This window comes from Ceratotherium simum, chromosome 11 (genome assembly GCF_057802395.1).
Source record: "Ceratotherium simum simum isolate JZ-2026a chromosome 11, ASM5780239v1, whole genome shotgun sequence".
Taxonomy (NCBI): domain Eukaryota; kingdom Metazoa; phylum Chordata; class Mammalia; order Perissodactyla; family Rhinocerotidae; genus Ceratotherium; species Ceratotherium simum.
The window spans coordinates 39,001,870-39,025,301 of NC_141910.1; the positions used below are offsets into that span (position 1 = coordinate 39,001,870).

Here is a 23,432-nt window from a genome sequence, read left to right on the forward strand (position 1 = left end):
CAATGTTTTCTCTGCTTCCCAGAGCTGGCCAACCTCTGGCCCTCATTCACTGGGGTCACCGTCTGTCTCCCAGCATTCTCTCTGGCAGGCCCTCCTACAAACACAGGCTGTGTGTTTTGCTCCTGCCAAGATAGTACACACGCTCTGGCTAAAGGTACATCAGATAATGGCATCCATGGCCAAACGCCAGTCCCGCTGCTGGAAAGGCCTGAGGAAGGACGCTGGGGCCAGGCGAGGAGCAGGTGGGGCAGTCTGCTGCTAGTTGCTCAGCTGGCTTCTCCAGGGAAGGGCAGGCACCAAAAAATTTGCCTGTCTTTGCTGCCTGTTGGCCATGAGTGAACTCTCATTTTCAACCCCCATTGGGTCCTTGGGACGCCAAGCAAACAGAGGCTCCCAGCGCTCCTCAGAGGAGGTTCCTGCAGCTGCTTCAAAGCCTCGACACAGCCTGGGCATCCTCCATGCCTCCTACAGCGTCAGGTAAGGCCGACGCCTCTTCTGCCTGCGGGGAGCTCTGAGCTGTGGTCAGGGATGGGCATGGCCCGAGGTGAGTGGGCCTCTCACCCCCTCTGCTGGCTTTCCCCACTAACGGGGGGCAGGCATGGAGGCTTTGGGCTCCCTCCTTAGCGGATCGAGGTGGAGAGAGGAGAGGGCAAGGGCTGCCAGTGGGAAATGAGGAGCAACAGTGAGTGGCCCTTCCCCCTGCCCATGGCAGAACCCCGGAGCTATGACAAGGGTGGCAGCTGTGCTTTGCCTTGTGCCCCTGCTTTGTGCCCCTTTCTCCTTGCCGTTGAGTCCCCCTTGTGTACAACCTGCCCTGTGTGGATGGAGAGGGCTTGGGGAACGGGGGTGTTTGAAACACGAGGTGTAATGAAACCTGGTGAAGGAATGCAGGGTCAACAGAAGGAATAAACGGTGTCTTTTTTGTCATCTCCCAGCCAGCCAAAGAGAGCTGGCACTCAGAGCAGCTGCTGGGCAGGGGCTTCACATAGAGGATCTTCTTCCATCACTACCCGCCGGGTCTACAGAGGAGGACACTGAGGCTAAAACACACTCAGGAGCCTGTCCAGAGACAACTGGGGTGGAGCAGAGCTGGGATCAGTGCTGGCGGACAAGGGTCTCCCCTTCCAAGACCCCACACTGCCTTTCCCCTTACGGGGTTTCCTTTAAAGCTATCACGTCGGGCCCTGGTGGGACACTGCATCTTCCTGGCAGCGGTGGGACAGGCAGATCCTCAAAGAAGTCTCCTTGTATGTGGAGAGCGGGCAGCTCGTGTGCATCCTGGGGAGCTCAGGTAAGCTGGGGAAGGAGTGCTTGAAATTCTCAGTGAGGACTCAGAAAAGGCTTTGCCTTGATTTGAAGACCACGTTGAGGAAAGGGATTTAAGCGTAGCAAGAAGGCCACAAGTTGGAAATTAGAATGACATCTAATGACATGTCTGTGAATGGACCCTGGTACTAATGTGAAACCTTTAGAAAGATCCTTGAAAAAGAATGAAGTCCTGTCTAACATGTAAGTTAATTTGTATTCCCAAGTATGGAAAGCACCCAGCACAGTGCCTGGCATATGGGGGTGCTCAGCAAACACCAGTCCCCTGATCTGGACCCTGCCCAGAGACAGAAAAAGGAATTAAATAAGCACAGAGATGTCCATTTAGCCCCCATATCCATTGGTCCTATTTTATTATGATGCTATGCTGCTTTTCAAACACACAGGTAAGAATAGAGAATAACAAAGAATGTTCATGCACCTGATTCTATCAAGTCTTAACATTATACCATATTTGCTTCAGATCCTTTTTTTTTTTAAGGAATTAAATGTTACAGATTCCACTGAGGCTATGTGCCCATTCCCCCCTCGTCCTTCTCCTCTTCTTTCCCGGGGTAACTACACTTGAGCCTGAATTCAGTGTCTGTCTTTGTGTCCCTGCACCAGCCAGTCATTGACCTGGGGTGGGTAGCTTCCGACCAGGCAGCTCCATGTGGCTGAGGGCAATGCCCTGTGAGGGTCACAGCTGGGAATCCTCAGCAGCTGGATGGGTGCCTGGCCCTGAGAGGCAGTCTGTGTGGCACACCAGTGTCCACCACACTAGGTTATCCTGCACATTTTCAGGTTGAAAGATTCTGACACACTGCCTTCACAGGAGCCTCTCGATTGAGTTCTTGCTAGCAAATTGTTGACACTTACTGCCACTCTCCACTTGCGTTACTCTCTTTAATAGAGATGGTTAGTGTAAGTCTGTGAAGAAAGTGAAACATGGTCAGCCTCTTTCGACCTGGGGAGTTAAATCCAAAATCATTCCTCTACTACAATGGGTGGTACAGCTGGATGGCGATAGTGGTGTAGTTAAGATTAAATGAAAAGGAATGCACTGACTAAAATGGTTACACTTTCCTGAGATTTCCTGTCAGTTCTCATTTCTCATTTTTAACCATTTCTAACTCTATGCGTGTATCAGAACATTTAGGGTCATTCTAATTTTCCTTTTGATAATTATAACATACTTCTTTAAAAAGAAGAAAAGCTGGGGCCGGCCTGGTGGTGTAGTGGTTAAGTTCGTGCACTCTGCTTCGGTGGCCCCGGGGTCCGCGGGTTTGGATCCTGGGCGCTGACCTACGTACAGCTCATCAAGCCATGCTGTGGCGGCGTCCCACGTACAAAATAGAGGGAGATGGGCACAGATGTTAGCTCAGGGCCACTCTTCCTCACACAAAAAAAATGCTGAGTTATTCCTGTAATAATCTGTCACTTGTTGCCTTCCTTGAGTAGGATAAAAAAAAAACGTGGCGTATAGCACACAACAAGGAATTGAACCCACCTTCTCAGAAGTGTGTTCCACAGGCCAATGTCATGCTGCATGCACCTCTCAGCAGGACAGTGGGGGTTCTTGATCTGGGGGCTCATGGGCTGGTTTCTGATGATACCTAATGACAGTTTTATAACAATGTCCATCCTTTGACACTGAACATGAATTCACAGTAGACTGCATGTTCCACAAGAGCAGGAACTTTGTATTTGTTTTGTTTGTTTTCTTGCTGTATCCTCAACAACTAGAACAGGGCTGGCCACGTAGTAAGTGCTTAATAAATATTTGTTGAATCAGTGAGTAAAAAAAAATCAATTCTATGAATTACTCTTAGTGTTTCATAAAATGACATGATTTCACTGATGTCTTATCTAAAACAGCATTGTTTCTCAAATCTTTATTAGTGAGGCAAAAGATGACTTAGGTGTTCAAAATTCTTTAGAGCATGGTCTAATGCAAGCCTGCCTAGGGTCACCCAACACTCCAGGGGAAGATAACTTTATTTGACTCATTATTTGCTCTCAATTAGGATGCAGACTCTGGGCTGCACACTCCCTAGCAGAAGACTATTTAGTTACAAACGATTTCTGTCCTTTTAGAAAAGATAACCCCAAAGGTCGTGGTTTCATTGCCCTGTAGGGCATTAACCTTTCTTTTTTTTTTTTTTACTGTAGTAAAATATACACAACATAAAATTTACCACTGTAACCATTTTTAACTGTACGGTACAGTGGTATTAAATACATTCACATTGTTGTGCAACCATCACCACCATCCAGCTCTATAACTCTTTTCATCTTGTAAAACTGAAACTTCATACCTATTAAACAATAACTCCTCATTCTCCCCTCCCCTCAGCCCCTGGCAACCACCACTACACTTTCTGTCTTTATGATTCTGACAACTCTAACTACCTCATCAAGTGGAATCATACAGTATTTGTCTTTTTGTGACTGGCTTGTTTCACTGAGCATAATGTCCTCAAGGCTCATCCATATTGTAGCATACTGCAGAATTTTCTTTTTTTTTTTTTGTTTTGGTGAGGAAGATTAGCCCTGAGCTAATAGGCCTTAGACCTTAGCCCTCTTTTTGCTGAGGAGGATTGGCGCTGGGTTAACATCCGTGCCCATCTTCCTCTACTTTATATGGGACACCGCCACAGCATGGCTTGACAATCGGTGTGTCTGTGTGCACCCCGGATCCAAACCTATGAACCCCAGGCCACCGCAGCAGAGCACACAATTAACCCCTACGCCACTGGGCCAGCCCTAGAATTTCCCTCTTTTTTAAAGCTGAATAATATTCCATTGTATATATATATATAGCATATTTTGCTTATCCATTCATCCATTCATGAACACCTGGGTTGCTTCCACATTTTAGTTATTGTGAATAATGCTGCTTTGAACAAGAGTGTACAAATAGCTCTTTGAGACCTTGCTTTCAGTTCTTTTGGGTATATACCCAGAAGTGAAATTGCTGGATCACATGGTAATTCTATTTTTAATTTTTTGAGGAACCGCCATACTGTTTTCCACAGTGGCTGTACCATTTTATATTCCTACTGACAGTGCACAGGGTTCCAATTTGTCTACATCCTCGCCGACATTTGTTATTTTTTGGGTTTTTTTTGTAGTACCATCCTAATGGGTGTGAGGTAGTATCTCACTGCAGTTTTGATTTGCAGTTCCCTAATGATTAGTGATGTTGAGCATCTTTTCATGTGCTTATTGACCATTCATATATCTTCTTTGGAGAAATGTCTATTCAAGTCCTTTGCTCAATCTTGAATCAGGTTGTTTGTTTTTTGTTGTTGAATCTTAGAAGTTCTCTAAATATTCTGGATATTAATCCCTTATCAGATATATGATTTACAAATATTTTCTCTCATTCTGTGGGTTGTCTTTTTACTCTGTATCTTTTGATGCACAAAATTTTAAAATTTTTATGAAGTCCAATTTGTCTATTTTTTCTTTTGTTACCTGCACTGGTGGTGTCATATCCTAGGCTATTAACCATTTTTGTGTTTAACTTTGCAACTTATTCCAACCTTCTATTCTCCACTGACTATACATTTCAATTTCTTATATCCTTTTTTGAATGAGTTTTCTTATCCTGCTGGTTCCTTCATTAGTGAATTAATAAATATTTGACACATGTTCAAAAAAAGACTATATTAGCTATCTATTTCTATGTAAAAAAAATCCTAGAATTAAGTGGCTTAAAACAATAAAAATCATTTATTATGTCTCAGAATTTCTAGGAGTCAGAAGTTTGGGAGTCACTTGGTGGGTAGTTCTGTCTGGGGTCTCTCGTGGAGTTGTAGTCAAAAGTCAACTGGGGCTGCAGTCCTCTGAAGGCTTGAGCAGGGCTGGAGAATCTACTTCCAAGATGGCTCCCTCACATGCTGGCTAGCAAGTTGGTGCTCGCTGTTGCCCAGGGAGAATGTGTGACATGAGAAGAGCAGAAGGCCCGGGAGAGAACCCGGAATGTCACCCACAGGAGGCTGAAAGGAGCAGCCAGACCAGCAGGATTAAACCAAGAGGATGAAGTGGCATCAAAGGCAAGGGAGAGAAATTCACAGAGAAGGGCAAGCAGCAGTACCATGCTGCCAAGAGGTCAAACAACAAACAGGGAGGTGCCCACAGGATTTGGCAACAAGGAAGTAGTCTTGATGACCTTAAGGAGGCCAGTTTTGACACAGTGATGGGACTAGAATCCAGGCTACAGGATATTTGGAGTTTCTGTCAGAGTTGAGACTGGATCCCAGGAACGTAAGGCCAGAGAGGCTTCTAGTTAGAAGAAGCACACACAAGGCTTAGTATTGTGACTGGGAAATGTCAGGGCACATTTTTGAAAGACAATCCCAGTGAAGTCACATTTCGTTTCTTTACAGCCACTCTCCTCTCTTCCCCGCGCTGACCTCTACCTGAACACGTTGGGGCTAATTCTGAGCTTTGTCAGTCATGGATTACATAATAAGACAACTGCTAGTGGAGCTTGGTTTATTCATCTTTGTACCTCTCACAGCAACGAGCAGTTTCTTTAAAATATTTGAACAAAAGATCTTCTTTTGCACAAGTTATCACATCCTCAGTCTTGCTATCTTTGCAGACAGTTCAGAACCTCCTGCCTATTTCCTCTTTTATTAATTCTAACTTCTTTGCAGCCCTGGATAGGAAAAGCCTGGTGACGCCTGTTCCTGTCTCCATTAACCCTCTGGGCCCATGTCAGCTTGTGTCCAGTACGGCAGGAGGGGCCAGCTGGTGTCTCATCCTAAAGGTGTCACTTAACCTCTAACCCTAGAAAAAACAAGGCAGGGGAAACATCAGCCTCCCTTCACCTCAGCGCCAGGCAGTTAGTTCACCACAACGCCTCTGTGGGAAAGTTCTTAGTGACAACCAGCTGGGTTACATCCAAGGCTCTCAGTGCAGGCTGAGGCCAAGTGGGTTTTTACCAAAGGACCCGCTAAGCTAGCGCTTCTCAAACTCTAATATGCATGGGAATTACCCACCCATCTTGTTACAAAGCAGAATCGGATTCAGTAGGTGTGGGCCGGCGCCTGAGATTCTGTATTTCTCACGAGTGCTCAGGGGATGCTGATGCGGCGGGTCCTCAGACCACACCTGATAAGTGAGGGTCTAGGCAGTGTCCCCTACTTTCAGGAACCACCAGACAATCCCAGAAGGACACAAAAAGAAATTCAGACGTCCTAGATCCAAACGTTTCTAAGAACCCTGGTTTTCCTTTTATTCTGATCCTATATTTTCTGCTTTAAAAATAGCTTTAAAAACACATAAGCAGGCAGACAAAGCCCCTCCAGTCCTGACTGGGATGAGAGAAATGGCTTGTCCCTCTCTCACTCAGGGGACAAGCCGGAAAGACTCATTCGTGCCATGAGAGTTTGACCCATGAGGTTAAAGAAAGAACAAGGCAGGGCTGGACGGAGGCCCCCCAAGGTCTCGGGACGTCCCTGCGGTGCCTCATGGAGCTACTCCTCCGCGGCCCTCTCTTCTCGCCCCCAGGCTCGGGGAAAAGCACGCTGCTGGACGCCATGTCCGGGAGGCTGCGGCGCCAGGGGACCTTCCTGGGGGAGGTGTGCGTGAACGGCCGCGCGCTGCGCAGGGACCAGTTCCAGGACTGCTTCTCCTACGTCCTGCAGGTGGGCGCGTCCTCAGCCCCAGCCCGCCGTGGCCCGGGGTCTCGGGCGACGCTGACACCTGCCTCTCCCGCAGAGCAACACTCTGCTGAGCAACCTCACGGTGCGCGAGACGCTGCGCTACACCGCGCTGCTGGCCACCCGCGGCGGCTCCCGCGGCTGCTTCCAGAGGAAGGTGGGTCACCTGTCCTCGCAGCGGCCCTGCGCTCGGGGCCAGGCTGCCGCAGGGATCGCCTCCTTTTCCCTCCGCTTGCCCATGCCTCCGCTTCACTCCTCACCCCTTGAGAGTCCAGACCTGCCCTGTCTTACAGCAGCCACTAGCCACATATGGCTTTGAGCACTTGAAATGCGACTAGTCCAACTGAGATGCGCTAAGAGTGTAAAACACACACGGGATTTTAGAAACTTAGTCTGAAAAAACAGAAGGTGAAATATCTCATTAATAATTTTTAAAATATTGGTTATAGGTTGAAATAATATTTTGGCTGCATTGGGTTTAAAAATTATATTATTAAAATCAATTTCACTTGTTTCTTTTGACTTTCTAAAATGTGGCTACTAAAATATTAAAATTCTGTAGGTGGCTTGCATTATATTTCTCTTGGAAGGCACTGTTCTAGGAGTTCCGTGTTTGAATAGATAGGGTTATTTTCCCACTGTGCTCCAACCTGCAGGCCTGTTGAGCTTTTTCTCAACTTTCTTTGAGGCGTCTTGAATGTGCCTCATCCAAACTGGATTAAGTTAATGAAGGAAGGAACTCTTGAACTGTCAACTTTTTCTAGGTTCCAATCTGTTTCTTTAAATGTACCCAATTTGGAAGTAGCTGCAAGTAAACTCTTTTTACCTGGAAACATTGCCTCATCTCTGCCTGGCCTGGGAATGCACGGGGAACCAAGGACAGGTACGTGTGCCCCTGGGAACGCGCACACAGTTCCCTGGGAAATGGGCTCTCAGAGCTGCCAGAGGAGACCAGCAACATCTCTCTGCCTCAGAGGCTTTACCACCCTGAGGCCTCAGCAAGGTGCCTGCTGGGCACACAAATTATATCTTCAGTTCACGCTCCTAGGCTGGCCTTTCTTTAATGCCACTGAGGCTCCGGAGGAATCCTCCATCTCAGCTGAGGATGCAGCAAGTTGCCCCATTCTTATCAGGCACTGCTGAGCCTGTCACCACGGATGTGCTCATCTTGTTCCTTGCACTGGACTTTCAGAGAGGACTTAGAGAGTGGAGCCAGGTCTGAGCTGTGTCCTGAGTACAGCAGGCTAGTTTGTTGTAATGCCCGGGTGAGTAAGGGGCATTCTTCTGTCTGAGAGTCCTAGATAACGCTGCAGTATAGGTTTCACTCCAGAGGAGCCTTAGCAAGGGGCCCAGCCCTCAAGAAGGACCATCAGCCTCAGAGAGTGATGCCCAGCTCTGCTTCCTCGCTGGAGGTTACCTTATAGTGCTCAGAAGGCACTGCACGTTTCTTGCTCTTCTAGCAGATTATACTCTGGGCTCTTGTATCTGGCTGGCATCAGTCAGACCTTGTTCACACACAATATCTCATTTCATTCTGGCATCAACCTTGTGAGGCATTATCTCCTGACACCCAAGGAGATTAAGATCAGACAACTGGGAATGGCAGAGCTGGGATGTGAACCCAGGCCCTCTAGCTCCATCATGTCCCCCTGAGCCTCATTGTGGTCTGAGAAGATGGGAGTCAGAATTCAGCCCACCACGGAGGTGAGGCATAGCCATGTTCATATGACTTAGTGGCCCTCATAGTGAGTGAAGGCGCGGCAGAGGGCAGTATTTTTAATTACTTTTGATAGCTGGATTATATTTCTTTAATGCAAAACCACGCTGACACTGGACCACATGGGACTCCAACACTTATTTGGGTTACTTAAACCAGGCTTATTTAAAACCAAATTGGATTTTTTTTTTACATATAAAACATTTATTATAATAAAGTTTCAAAAACCAAACATTAAAAAAAAATCTGTATCATAACTATGCCTTTGGGGGATTTCTCTGTATGGGCTGGACTGAGTGCAGCATCTGAAAATAGGAGTCCAATGAAGTCCCCATTGTTTCCTGGTCAATTTCCCTGAAGCAAATGTAAGCCTTTTTTGTTGCTCTAAGGACTTTTTAAAACAATTCACATTATTTAATTTTAATTGGACACATGTATTATATTGTGATTTAAACCAAGTTGGATTTTATTGTAAAAGGCTTGCTTTCTTCAGGATGTGGTGAGTCTGAAAGTGGCCCGAGCACTCCAGGGAAGTGTGTTGCCTCTCCTATGCCATCCTCAGCCCATGAACTGGAACAGCCGTGACCAGCCTTCTTGGACTTTGTGTTTCCTACAGGTGGAGGCAGTCATGGCAGAGCTGAGTCTGAGCCACGTAGCGGACCGACTGATTGGCAACTACAACTTTGGGGGAATTTCCAATGGTGAGCGGCGCCGGGTGTCCATCGCAGCCCAGCTCCTCCAGGATCCCAGTAAGTAGGACCTAGAGCTGCTACTAGCTGCTGCCTGGGCGTCTTCCATGTGTCTGCAGACATTTTGGGCCCTTTCTTCACAGTCTCCATTTGGAAAGTGGTTTGTGGGGAACAAAGTCACTGAGGTTTTTCAAACTGGGGACCAGTTTCCTTGGAAATACCATGTAGTTCCTGATACTATTCCATCATCCAAGTACAAAACAGCTCTTGGATTTGGAAACACTGCCTTTTTGTTTTAACATTCAGTTAGGGTCTTCCATGAATATGGGGCCTGACCTGTCCATCCTCACTTCTTACTAGAGCAGTACCACTGTGTCTGCTATGGAAAGCCAATGAGTTTTGTATGACCAGAAGTATTTATGAAATGGCAGGAATTAAAGTAGGACTTTGAGTGATACATGCAAGACTGTATATTTTAGAGGGAAGGGCTATCAAGATGGGTAGCCTGTCACCTGCCTCCCCTGCCTGGTCTGGTCATTCTCCCCACCACCTGGGGAAACTTCATCATTTATATGTACCTGGAAGAGGACCTACTGCATCTGGATACTGTCTTCACACTGCAGGAGACCAAGGCTGCCTGCTTTTTGGATGGTGCTTGGTCACTAGAAGGCAAATAAGAGAGATGCTCTTAAGAGCCTTAAGAGCCAATTCTGGGGTAGAAATAGGCTACAGTTAAATCCTCTAAAGAACCCAAATACCTGCCCACCTCGGACCTTGTTTCATGGCTCAGAATTTTTTCCAGTGCAAAGACTCTGTTAGTGTTGGAAAGTGCTAGATATGAAATGGGTTACGTCTTTTTTAACCAGCCTCCTGCAAGCCTTTTAAAAACAACTTGGAGAGCCGGCCCTGTGGCTTGGTGGTTAAGTGCGCGCGCTGCGATGCTGGTGGCCCGGGTTCGGATCCCGGGTGTGCATCGAGGCACCACTTCTCCGTTCATCCTGAGGCCGAGTCCCACGTACAGCAACTAGAAGGATGTGCAGCTACGACATACAACTATCCACTGGGGCTTTGGGGGGAAAAATAAAATAAATAAAATCTTTAAAAAAAAAAAAAAAAAAAAAACAACTTGGAGCCAGCCTGCCAGCTCTTGTTCCCTGTTAAAGTCCACGGATGGAGTCCAAACAGTCCATAGTACCATGTGAGAGGCCTGATCCGGTTGCTGCCCTGTCCCCTCAAGGATTAAGGCTGAAAAGTGCTCCAGAGCTAGGAGTAGAGTCCTTCCAGGTCAAGTTCTTTTTTCTGGGCTCGGGCTGAAAGCCAGTTTACATGGAGGTCCTTGTCACCGAGCACTGTTTGGATGGGGTAAGACAGCTTCATAAGCAACTGCCCAAAATTCTGAGTTTAGAGCACAGAGCCCGGGCTCGGCAGAGACTCAGAAGTCTGACCCTTCTTTGCCTGCAGCAATCATGCTGTTTGATGAGCCAACCACAGGCCTGGACTGCATGACTGCAAATCAGATCGTCATCCTCCTAGCAGAGCTGGCTCGAAGGGACCGCATCGTGATCGTCACCACCCACCAGCCCCGCTCCGAGCTCTTCCAGGTGAGGGGGGCATCCCTTGTTCCTGCTCATCTCGTCAAGGGTGAGTATATGTGTGTGTTGAGCTGAGGGTCATGGGGTAGAGATTAGTACTCGTCAAACCAGAGCCACGGGAGCTCATAGCTCCTCATACAGGAAGGACAAAGGATGGAAGCACTTCTTTCAGCACCTCCCATGTACCAGATCCCTTCTATGCACTAGCTCATTTAATCAGCACAACAATTCTATGAGGTGGGTATCGGTATTTTCACTTTACAGAGGAAGAGAGTGAGACTTGGAAATGATACAAAATTGAGCCAGTATCACAGTTAATAAGATGCTGGGTTTGGCATTCATAGCCCAGCTGGCTTCAAAGGCTGTGTTTTTCCACCAAATCATATAGATAACCTTCCAAAAATCTCACTTTATCCCCCCAGGATCCTTTTAGGGAGCTATTATTTACCTTTTATAGATGAGGATCTGAGATTAAAAAAAAAAAGTTTTGTCCGAAGTCACTGACTCAGTGGCATGGCTAGGACTCAAACCCAAGTCCGCTAACCAGGCACAGTGGCTCTCTCTACCCCAGATGTGATGCTGGGCACAGGCTGGGATGAAGCAGGATTCACTGTGGCAACCCAGGCTGAAAAGAGTAGGGATGCATTTTCAGTGTCTCCAGTGGACGCAGTAACAATGCTGATGTATGGCTGAGCTAGTCAAAGGACTGACTGCTGAGAAACTTATTTTCCTTAAGGATATGGTGACCTGATTACACACTAACACCATCTGTTGTCCAATCAGCTCTTTGACAAAATCGCCATTCTGAGCTACGGAGAGCTGGTTTTCTGTGGGACACCAGTGGAAATGCTTGATTTCTTCAATGACTGTGGCTATCCTTGTCCCGAACATTCAAACCCTTTTGATTTTTACAGTAAGTTTTTCTTTCACATTCCTCATCATGAATGTTTTTTAAGCTTTTTCGTCTCAGATTTCTGCCTAGATGACACCAGCACCAGTGGGTTTTATTTTTGCTTTTGTTTTGGTGTTTTTACTCTTCAAGGAATTAATTTGGCCAGGTCAATTAACTTGCCATAGATGGACCCATCAGAATGAGGTGGGGGACCTCTCTTAAATTGGTACACTCCTACTTTGTCAGAGAAAAATTAGCTGAGCTTCTGCATTCTTCCAGACTGCCCCAGTGGGATCCTCACGGCCTTGCTGGTAGCTTTAAAATATTCTGATTTTGTAAGTGGGCATTAACAACAGGTTTTATTCTGATAGGATGAGGTTTTATGGCTAGCACTCCTAAATCAATGATGAAACGTGTATTATTAGCATATATATGTATGCTAATATATATATTATTAGCATATATATGTGTATATATACACACACACACACACACACATTTAAAAACACACGGTTCTTTTTTTTTGGGAAAAAAATTTAGTGGACCTGACATCAGTGGATACCCAAAGCAAAGAACGGGAAATAGAAACCTACAAGCGAGTGCAGATGATTGAATCTGCCTACAAAAAATCAGCAATTTATCACAAAACCTTGGAGAATATTAAAAGGACAAAACATCTGAAAATATTACCAATGGTTCCTTTCAAAACCAAAGATTCTCCTGGAGCTCTCTTTAAACTGTGTGTTCTCTTGAGGTAAGAGCCTCATCCCATTTTGGGTGGTTAGACATCCACTAATGAAAGAAAAGGAATTAAAACGAGGTTGTTTGGCTTTCAGGAGAGTGACGAGAAACCTGATGCGAAATAAGCTGGCAGTGATCATGCGTCTCGTTCAGAACCTGATCGTGGGTTTGTCCGTCATTTTCTTCCTTCTACGGGTCCAGAACGATGTGCTAAAGGGTGCTGTCCAGGACCACGTGGGTCTCCTTTACCAGTTTGTGGGTGCCACCCCATACACAGGCATGCTCAATGCTGTGAATCTGTGTAAGTGCCATGCCCAGGAGGTGTACCTCAGACGGCGGGGCTGGGGCCTCCTCTCTCCCTGAATACCTCCCTTATCCAGCTGGCCCCTTGCAAGACTTCACCATTATAATGCTATGTCTCTGAGCTCAGCCGGGCCCTCTCCAGATTCTCTCTCGGGGGAAAGGTAACTGCTGAGTTACTAACACCTGAGTGTGGATTAGCTCACCAGGTGGATCTCTCTGAGGGTCTCTCTAAGGATCCAGGGAAACATGAAGTTATGAGGTGCTGATGGGACAGAGTTTGGGAAGAGTTTTTCAAAAGATCATCCTTGGTATCCTTTATTGGGGGTCTGATACCTGGCCAACTTTGCACTGTTAACGTTCTTTTTGGAGCCTACTTTAGGACAGCCAGCACCTGATTTTCAAACTCAGTGGGAATCCAGAAGCAATACCTGGTTGCCTGATGTTCTGTGCCAAGACTCTGCACAGAAAGAGGACAAAGGGCCTCACATCCTTCATTTGTGCCCCTTTGGCATGTGTGTTCTTGAAATGGCAATACCCCTCCCCTACACTTTAGAGAAAAGGAAACAAATTATGACAACTTTTTCAACCATATTGTAATTCACATAGAGTGTAGATTTCTGAGATGGGGGTATTTATAGCTCTATGGATGGCAGGTCCCTTCTTTCCCTGACTAGGGAGACCCAGCTGGTCCTCATCATCCAGCCCTGACCTCAAGTTCAGCTTGCACTAGCCCCTCCCTCCCTTAGCTGTGTGGTGACCGACTGTCCTGAAACCTGCCTTCTGTGCCCAGTTCCTGTACTGCAAGCTGTCAGCGACCAGGAGAGCCAGGATGGCCTGTACCAGAAGTGGCAGATGCTGCTGGCCTATGTGCTGCACGTCCTCCCCTTCAGTGTCATTGCCACTGTGATGTTCAGCAGTGTGAGCTACTGGTAAGGGCATGTTCAGAGGTGTTCAGTCCTCCCAGACAAGGCCTCCTATGGAGTCCCAGATGGCCAGTGGGACCTGTGGAGGGAGCGCTCCAGGGTGAACAGCTCCCTGCTCTCTGCTCTGGAGGGTCTGTCTTTGCCCATCAATGTCCAGTATAATGTCCTGTCCTTCAGGATGAATAAAAGAACCCAATTGTGGGCCACACGGGGCCTGAGAGCAGACCAGCGGGACTACATGTGCTAAAGAATAGCATGTCCCACATTCGCTGCAGGCCTGGCCAGAGAAGAGGCCTCTGAAGTAACTGAGACCCGGGTGCAGAGGCAGCAAGTAATTGTTCATCAGCAGCTAAGCGTGGCTCCCACGCTGCTGTGAGTTGGAGCAGCTATTCTGCCTGAGGTTTCATTGACTGACCTGGGACATTGCAGTTGGGCTGGGGTGAGGGGGGCTTGAGGAATCAAAGAGTGACTATGGGAAGAGGGCACTGGGGAACCATGAAGCATCCCTAATGCTGTTGGGGTTTGATTGATGGCTTATAGACAAGGCTTCTTTTTATTTCTTGGAACTTTTAAAAGATATAAATCTGAAAATATGTAGAGTTTTAAGTTATTTGCATGATTTGTTGTCATAGGGAGATGTATCTTCCCCAGTCCCTGTGGCTTTCCCTTAAGAAAAGATGGGGGGAATTACCCAGCATTCTCTGACTCTAGTAGCGTAAAGGTGCCCAGCTTGTTGTCCCGAGAACTTCAGGCAGTTCTTGAGATGCTGTCTTTCTTCAGGCCACTGGTTTCATGTGCAGGTGCTTCTAACCATAGCCAGTATAAAGACCCGTGATATGTGACATGAATAATTATCATGAATTAAGTGATACATAAGTAAAAGATAAGGGCCTGGTTAGTTTGAGCTCCAAGACGAAGAGTTGGAATGTCTTGCTGCAGGCTGTTGGAAGTAGGTATTACTCTGGAGAGGGACAGAGGTAAAGCCTCCGAGCTGGCAGGAGGGCGGACTCTCAATCGAGGGCAATGGCAGCGACCATGTGGCCCTCCTTGCTGACCCTGAAGAAGCCTCCTTATTGTCTGACACTCGGGAACACGCTGAATCTCCAATCTGTGATGTAAACCATGGTGTGTCTAGTTCAGGTTAAATGATCCAGGAACAAATTGTTAAAATCTGACCATTTGTGAGTAAAACAAGGTTGGCTGAAAATTGGAGACCTTGCTAACTTAGAATCTTGCTACTCAGTGTGGCCCACGGACCACAGCGTCAGCATTACTTTGGAGCTTGTTGAATGTGCGGAGTCTCCGGCCCAGCCCCACTGAAATGGGCTCGACGTTTAACAAGATCTCCCAGGTGATTCAATATGCCCTTCAAACTTTGCAAAGCACTGAGTTTGAAGGCCATATAGTATTGGAAAAACTTCCCATGACAAAGAGAGTTCTGTAGGATTTGAGAAAACAGGGCAGTTTTAAACTAGGTTCATGACTATTTTTGATAAAAAGTCAGACACAAAAATGCAGAAACATTTCCAGTGGCAGTACAGCTGTTAGCCATGTAACAAATACTTTAATTACAGAAATATTTGTTTAATGCCTACTAAGTGCCAGGCACAGTGCTGGGTGCAGCAGGGGATCAAAGAGGAATAAACTGAAGGCACTGCCCTCCAGCTTGCAACTGTGAAATCTAAATATCCCTGAAAGCCAAAAGCGTTTTTGTAACCCTTTTAGCAGCACCATCTGAGCTGCTCAGCGGCAAAATCTGATCTGAACCGACATGAAGTTCTTTGTACTTTTTCCGCATGAACACTCCCATTTAGCAAAAATATTGATGTGCTTGATTACGGGTGGAGTCATGGATCCCACTGCGGCAAGTATGGTCTATGCGGTGTAAATCCTTTCCAAAATCTGTCAATTGCCACATTCCAAAACATATCTGGCCCTAAAGCGTTTCAGATAACGGACTGTGGACATAAATCTCCAGCTGACCTTAATTCAAGAAAGTGTAAGATTAGTATTATAAAGAAGCACAAACACTAGCTTGAGGGATATAGGAATAATAATAATAGCTAACACATATTGAGCACTTGCTTTATGTCAGGCACTAAGAGCTATACATATATCAATTCATGTAATCCTTGCAACCATTCTATAAAGGTGGTACTATAATTATCCTTGTTTGTAGATGAGGAAACTGAGGTACAGATGGGGTAATATCTTCCCCATCTCACATCCATTATCCCAGTTAATTACAAAGGAGACCAAGAGTCCATTTGGTTGGGCGGGGAGAGGGGCTCTTGGAGGCTCTCTGGAGGAGAATGTGAGAGACAGCACCATTTCAATGGATAGAAAAGGGAGCAAGGGCATTCCAGGGACGAAAGAGCAAGAGCAGAGGTTCAGAAGCAAAACACATGTAAGGCCTTTCCAGAGAAAAGGTTCAGTTATGCTGTGGGGAATGAAGGATTGGCAGGAGTGATGGAAAATAAGATGGACAGCCTTGGAGTCCGGTAGGGGAGGTGCTGAATGCCAAGCTAAGGGGCCGAAGTGGATTTGATAATAGGACATAGGATCAGATTTTGAACCAGGGAGTGACCCATCTGTGTTGGACTCTGGAGGGGGAGGCTGGCATCATTTTGGCAGCAGACTGGTGAATCCATCTGCTGAGCACTGGGGAGAGAATTGGAAATTGGGGAGAGGGGGTGATTTAAAGTAGCAGTTTATATCAGCCATGATAGGACACGTCATTGGAACTCAGTAAGCAATGAGGAAAAATCAGAGGTCCAGGGCCAGCTGAGGTAAAGTGGCAGAGCAGATCCAAATAGTACAGCAATATGCTTTGTTCAACACACCTTCAGTTGCTTACGTGAGAAAGCAGGGGTCCCCAGGTATGGGGTTTGGTAAGGCAGAGAATATCAGAAGGGGACAAGGATCTGAGGCAGTGAGGGCACTGGGGAAATGGGAGACAGGAGGGAGGCCATGATCAGAGAGGGCATTTTCAGAATCTGAAAACTTGGAATTGGAACAGTTTTGAATAATATTTAAGACCAAGACATGGTGAGTGATCAAGATTAGATGGATGGAGCCACTGGAATTGGTCAGGCAATGAGACTGATGGTTCATCAAGAAGGTTAAAGACATGAGGATAATGACAGTGGACAGGAATGCAAAGAATGACCCTGGTCCAGAGGCTATAAAATCACCAAAGGTGAAAGAATGTCTTAAAAGTCACAGAAGATTGCACGGGGGAAGGGAATTCATAGTATAAACAAACTTCATGATTTGTATAAGAGGAAAGGCAGATGGCCTTGAAGAGTGATAGGGAGGAGCGGATTTAAGATATGCCAACTCCTTTTCATCACTCTACAAATGGAAGAAAGAGCAGCCATGTCTAATGGTTGTTGAGGACATGCTATCACCAGGGAAATGTTATTTGATGAAAGGAATATAAGAGGAAAGGGGGATGGATATGGAGTAGTTTATTTACAAGACAATGAAGATCAAATCAATGGAAGGGGTTGGTAGAATAAAAGATAAGAATGGAATGGATTAGGCCTGGGGAGGGCTAATCTGATGGAGGATGAAAGCAATGGTTCTCACGCTGGCAATAACCCCACATAACGGGGATGAGGTTCAGGGAGGGAGTGGCTGAGAAGCAGATTGGGTGAGCCCTTAGCTTTAGGGTAGTAGGCTAGCTAGGGGAGGAGCAGCATGAGCTAGGCAGAACATGGATATTTATGGAGAAGCCTGGAGAGTTCAACCACCCTGCTTATTTCAGTTAGTTGTGACCATTGTCTGTGTTAATATTTTCCTGTGACAGCTGAAGGAGCTGTAAAAGGGAAAAGGTAGCTCACGTTGAGCTGCGGCCAACAGAAACAACTGCGGCAATAAATGGTCTCAAATTTTGGCTCTATTCCGAATAGGCCTTTCAAAGGGGAATTTGGCTTGCCCTGCAAACCCTTCCCACCTACTAACCAGCAGGGACTTATTCACAGAAGGCAAGTGTGGTATTTTTCTTAAATGATAACCCTTGGAGAGGAAACTAAAGACCTTATGTTTTTCTAGGACTCTGGGCTTATACCCTGAGGCTGCCAGATTTGGATATTTCTCTGCTGCTCTCTTGGCCTCCCACTTAATTGGTGAATTTCTAACCCTTGTGCTACTTGGTATGGTCCAAAACCCAAATGTGGTCAACAGTATAGTGGCTCTGCTCAGCATTGCTGGAGTGCTTGTGGGATCTGGATTCCTAAGGTAAGATATGATGATTCCAAGGATTTAGATTGGTATGATTTGTTGTTAATGGTCACCTAATAATGATTGTTATAAGGAATTCCAGAGGAGAGCTATGTGATACTGATTAAAGGTATCACCATGGCGCAGGCGGTTAAGTGCACGTGCTCCGCTGCGGCGGCCCGGGGTTCGCCAGTTTGGATCCCGGGCGCGCACCGACGCACCGCTTGTCAAGCCATGCTGTGGCGGCGTCCCATATAAAGTGGAGGAAGATGGGCATGGATGTTAGCCCAGGGCCAGTCTTCCTCAGCAAAAAGAGGAGGATTGGCAGATGTTAGCTCAGGGCCAATCTTCCTCACACACAAAAAAAGGTATCACCTTATAGTCTGGAATATTCATAGTGCTTTCTAATCATTATTGCTCAGACTTTGAACTGTTCACCATTTGTTCAATAAAAATCTCCACATTGCGATTCAGGAAATGACTATTTAGGCATGTTATCAATTTGATTCACATGTAATAAACCATTATAACAAAAAGAGGAAAATCAATCCATCCTCCAGAAAAACTCACAGCCTATATTATAGGCTAAATAGCATGCATTTAGTTCATTTCTGTCCTGGCACTGTTGAGTCTCTATTCCAGTTTTCAATTCCCAGTTCTTTTAGGAAGTAAGAATAGTCAGATAAGAAAAGAGCCTACAGGATAAAAGACTGCTCAAGAAAATATCAGTACTAGAAGGACATGCATCAACTGTTAACAGTAATTATCTTTGGGTGATATTTATTTTAATTTTTTCTTCATATTTTCCTATATTTTGTGACTATTCTGTGTTAGATAAGCACTATTTTATAACTAAGAAAAAATATACATACATACATTTTAAAAAAGTAGTAGCAGGAAGCATGGAAAATTTTAGAAGAATGCAAGTGGTCTCAGGCAGGTGATGTGAGTGGGATCTAGTAAGTAAACTATTGGTCTCTGAGGAAATGTGAAGAAGGCTCTGTTTCATTGACTTAAAAATCAGATAAACGAGCCAACCCCAACTCAACCCGCTTGAGTCTAGTGGCTCAAGTTCCGCATGCTCCGCTTTGGCAGTCCAGGTTCGGTTCCCGGGCGCAGAACTACACCACTTGTCTGTCAATAGCCATGCTTTAGCGGTGGCTCACACAGAAGAACCAGAAGAACTTACAACTATGCACAACTATGTACTGGAGCTTTGTGGGGGAAAAAGGAAGAAAAAGGAGGAAGATTGGCAACAGATGTTAGCTTAAGGAGAATCTTCCCCTGCAAAAAACAAATAAATAAATAAATCAAATAAACAAAAAGCTACATGTAATTATATTTATATGTTTAATTATTTAACTCTCAAGAGCAATCCATCTTCAGGTAAGAAAACTAAGCTCAGACTTGACTTTGCTCCAATCACACTACTGTGAAGACTCTCCCAGGATGCAGGTGGCTCCCTGAAGAGAGGACTGACACTGGAGTCAGAGACTTCCTCTACCACTTAGCTGCCATGTGACCGTGAGAAAGTCATTTTTCTATCTAAATTAGTTTCCTCATTTAGAAAATGGACATACTGATCTTGGCCCCACCTGTCTCAAGAAATCACAAGGAGCAAATGAGATAATCAATGTGAAAACACTTTACAAACTGTAGTGAGTTATATAAAGGTGAGACAGTATAAAGCAAAATCAGCTAGGTTTTGATCAGTCAAGGCAGATTTTTTTTACAATGACACCATTACGTTGTATTTGTCTATGTTGCTTAAGTGGATTATTAGCATCTATGAAAAATGCACAAATCAAGTCACTCCAAGGGTACGGAATCAAGCCAGCAAGGTACAGACCCAATCTTGGGCAGCATCTCTTCTGTCATATTTGAATCATTAGGTGTTCCAATCAGTCTGGCACTATTTCATGTATTTGGTTTGTAGGAAAAGGGGATGCATTCATTTTTCTGAAAAAAGAGGCAGTGGCAACATTACCAAATGCTCTTGGGTTCTTTGCAAAATCTCAACACTTCTCCTGGGTTCCACTCCCAGCACCGAATTGAAACTGCTCTTGAAGGCTACATCCACCTCCTAGTCATTAAGTTTGTATTTTTCCCTCAAGTCACCACTTTTCCTCACTGTCTGCAACATTTGCGCTTTTAGCTGCCTCCTCCTTTAAACACAATTGGAAACAGCTTTGTTGTTCTTTCTGCTTACAAAATAATGCACGTTCTTGGGGAAAAACTGCACACAATACAGAAATGTATAAGGAAGGAAGTGAAAGTTAACTGAAGTATCACAACCCAGAGTCAAATTTTGTTGTGTATCTTGCTCAACTTTTATATAATCTTTAATAAAAATAAGATTATACTGTTGCAAAGGAGTAAAGAATGCACGCTTTTTTCCCATTTAACAATATAATGTGGACAGTCCCATGCCAATAAATTGAGATCTATGGTTCCTCCCTCTCGGAAGTACATCAAGGATTTGTGTGACGTAGCCTGGTTCTCCTCCTGTGTCTTTCTGCGATCATTTGTCTCCCTCTGCCACCTGCACGAGGCCTGCCCGTCGTGCCCTGGCTACATGAGCTCTCTGAAAGCCCCTTTGTTTTCTCTCACAGCCCATCATGTGCCGCTGGTGCTGCAGGCTTCCTTTAATAGACTGTCAACCTCTTGAGGGCAGCAGTTGTGTCTTATTCATCATTATGGTTCTTCTCAGTGGCCAGCCCAGGCCTTGAACCTATTATGTTTGCAAAAAATACTTGCTGAATTGAGTGAATAAATGAATGACTACTCTCTTTCCCTGGACTGCCTACACACTGGATCAGTCACCAAATCATGTTGGTTTTCTTCTCTGATGTCAAACCACAAACGCATGTGGAGCTTTCACTTTGTGTTTTGCTCTGCAGGGTGAAAGCACATGGTTCCTGCCTCAGGGAGGTAACACACTAGCCGGCTGGGCAGCCATCCTCTCGTGGCCATTGTCCTATTCCAGGCCTTTGTCATCTCACACATGAACTACTGCTGTAGCCTGCTCCCTTTTTTGCTTTTCCTAATCTGCTCTTATTCTGGTCCATCCTTCTTGCTGGTGCCACATTAATTTTCTTAAAACAACATGACCTTTCTCATGGTCCTTCACTGTCAACCCACTGCAAGGCCCTGAGACAGCTGGTTCTTGGCTATCATTCCAAACTCACCTCCCACTGCTCCTACTTCCGATCCTCTGCTCCAGCCTCTCTGGTCGATTCAGTCGACGCAGACCTTGACATACCTGTGCTCAGACCATTTTGCTTTCCTTTGTCCTTCTTCTTCCCCAGATTCCTACCTATCCTTCCCATTTATGTAAAATTTTATAAACACATACATACACACACATTACATATATCACCAAAATGTTAACCACAGTGATTTCTGGGCAGTAGCATTTCTTTATACTTCTCAGTATTGTTTGAAGCTTTTTATAGTGAGCACAATTTTTATAGTGAGAAATGAAAAACTATATTCATGTTGGGAAACATAAAATAAACATTGCCTTTATTTTTACTTGATAGAACTATTACTAGAGCCTATTGAATTTCATCTCTTTCTTTCTTTTTTCTTTTTCTTAAGAAACGTAGAAGAAATGCCCATTCCTTTTAAAATCCTCCATTATTTTACATTCCAAAAATACTGCTGTGAGATTCTTGTGGTCAATGAGTTCTATGGACTCAATTTCACTTGTGGTAAGTATTCTATTTTGGAATATTATTTTTACATATTACTCTGAGGAAGCAATTCGCTGAGGGAAATGTATTTTTAAAATAAAAGCTATATCTTATAATAAATAAATTTAAAACCTTGTTTTAAAATAAAAGTCTAACATTTTCTCTGACTTTTAAAATAAAATACACAGTGGTCAAGTTAGTTACCTGTCAAAGGCCAATTGCTTAAGGCCACTCTGATGTTTTTAGAAAATGATAGACCTAATGTACACCAAGGTAAACTCTAGTATATTCTGGATGGAATCAGTTCCAATACCTACTGAACAGAACAGGTTGAAGCAGGTTGCAGTGGCTTCTTGTTCCTCCAAGTGTACATAGTAGATAGCCAACTAAAGCATTTTTGGCAAAAGTCTGTTCCCCAATCCCATGAGAGGACAGTGGGAGCATAAGAAAGTCCTCCTGGCCACTGGAAATCCCAGCCACTCTGTGACGATGACTAAGGAACAGGGTAGAATTTAGTAGTAGTTTTAAATATTTTTAGGTGATAACCCTAGGATATTCAGTGCTAAATGAACATAAGTGATCATGATTTTTATCAGTACTGTGATAATGAATATATACCTAAAATGGAAACAAACCCATTTCCATCTTTAAATGAAGCCAAGGCCCAGAACACGCACTGTTGCTTCATCTAATAATGAATTCTGGGCTATCTAAAATGTCCTATATCTTTCATATCTTTCATGAAGAAGGGTACTTAGCAGGGTGCTAAGCACTTAGTGGGATTTTGGTAAATACCTGTTGATTAAATTACCTGGGAAGTACTATATCTGACATTGTCAATCTTTTCCCTGGCAGGCAGCTCAAATGGTTCTGTGAATATTAATCCAATGTGTGCCCTCAGTCAAGGAATTCAATTCATTGAGAGAACCTGCCCAGGTGCAACATCCAGATTCACAACAAACTTTCTGGTTTTGTATGCATTTATCCCAGTTCTTGTCATCCTAGGAATAGCTGTTTTCAAAATAAGGGATCTTCTCTTTAGCAGATAGTAGAGAACATTGCTACAAAAATGGAACTTAAAGCTCCTAGATGTGCATGACTGCTTTCATTGTGTGAAATAAGAATGCCACGTGTTTCCTGATAGTTTATCTTAAGTTTTTTAACCATTAAGACTCCATTTGTGCCCCTTGGATCCATGCAGGCCTTGAATGTAGTCCACTTTGCAGGGACATGGGGTATTTGGAAATTGTGACTGAGCTGGTACAAAAATGTAAATAATAATTCATAAAGTTATGGGATACTAGTATGGCTATTTGTTTGCTTTATTCTAGACACAGAAAAATAGGTCAGTTAAAATATGCTTACATTTGATAAAGAATTTGGTAAAAAGAAAACATCTGAATGATTACTGACTGTAAGTAACAGACAAGAGAGTTGTGGGTTTGATTGAAGCAAAGCATCATGAAGAACTGGGTAAGAATGCTTTTGTTATCATTTAAAAACCCATATTTATGCGCACATGTCCACATGAGGGGTCTGAGTTACCTGAGCACATCGGGAGGACATTGGACAGATGTTGGATGATGAAGACCACTGGTACAGAGCACTGAATGACTTTACTGAGGGTTAAAATGAAGAACTGCAGGAATGGGCTCAACTCAACACAGCACACCAGA

The 23,432-nt window shown here is 44.8% G+C and overlaps 1 protein-coding gene across 2 annotated transcripts; it reads left to right on the forward strand.

Annotated features, from left to right (window-relative positions):
• The first annotated feature begins 331 nt into the window (after positions 1 to 331).
• Positions 332 to 22,805, forward strand: ABCG5 (ATP binding cassette subfamily G member 5). Of its 2 annotated transcripts, none has more exons than XM_004436707.3 (13): positions 332 to 477; positions 1,170 to 1,291; positions 6,829 to 6,965; positions 7,039 to 7,137; positions 9,314 to 9,446; positions 10,848 to 10,987; positions 11,762 to 11,891; positions 12,411 to 12,624; positions 12,707 to 12,912; positions 13,705 to 13,843; positions 17,894 to 18,079; positions 21,662 to 21,774; positions 22,612 to 22,805. In XM_004436707.3, the coding sequence occupies exons 1-13, from the start codon at positions 332 to 334 to the stop codon at positions 22,803 to 22,805; spliced, it is 1,959 nt and encodes a 652-aa protein (XP_004436764.2). The 2 variants fall into 2 exon arrangements, with proteins under 2 accessions (XP_004436764.2, XP_087292547.1); XM_087436421.1 differs by having other exon boundaries at positions 21,662 to 21,771.
• Positions 22,806 to 23,432: the final 627 nt, after the last annotated feature.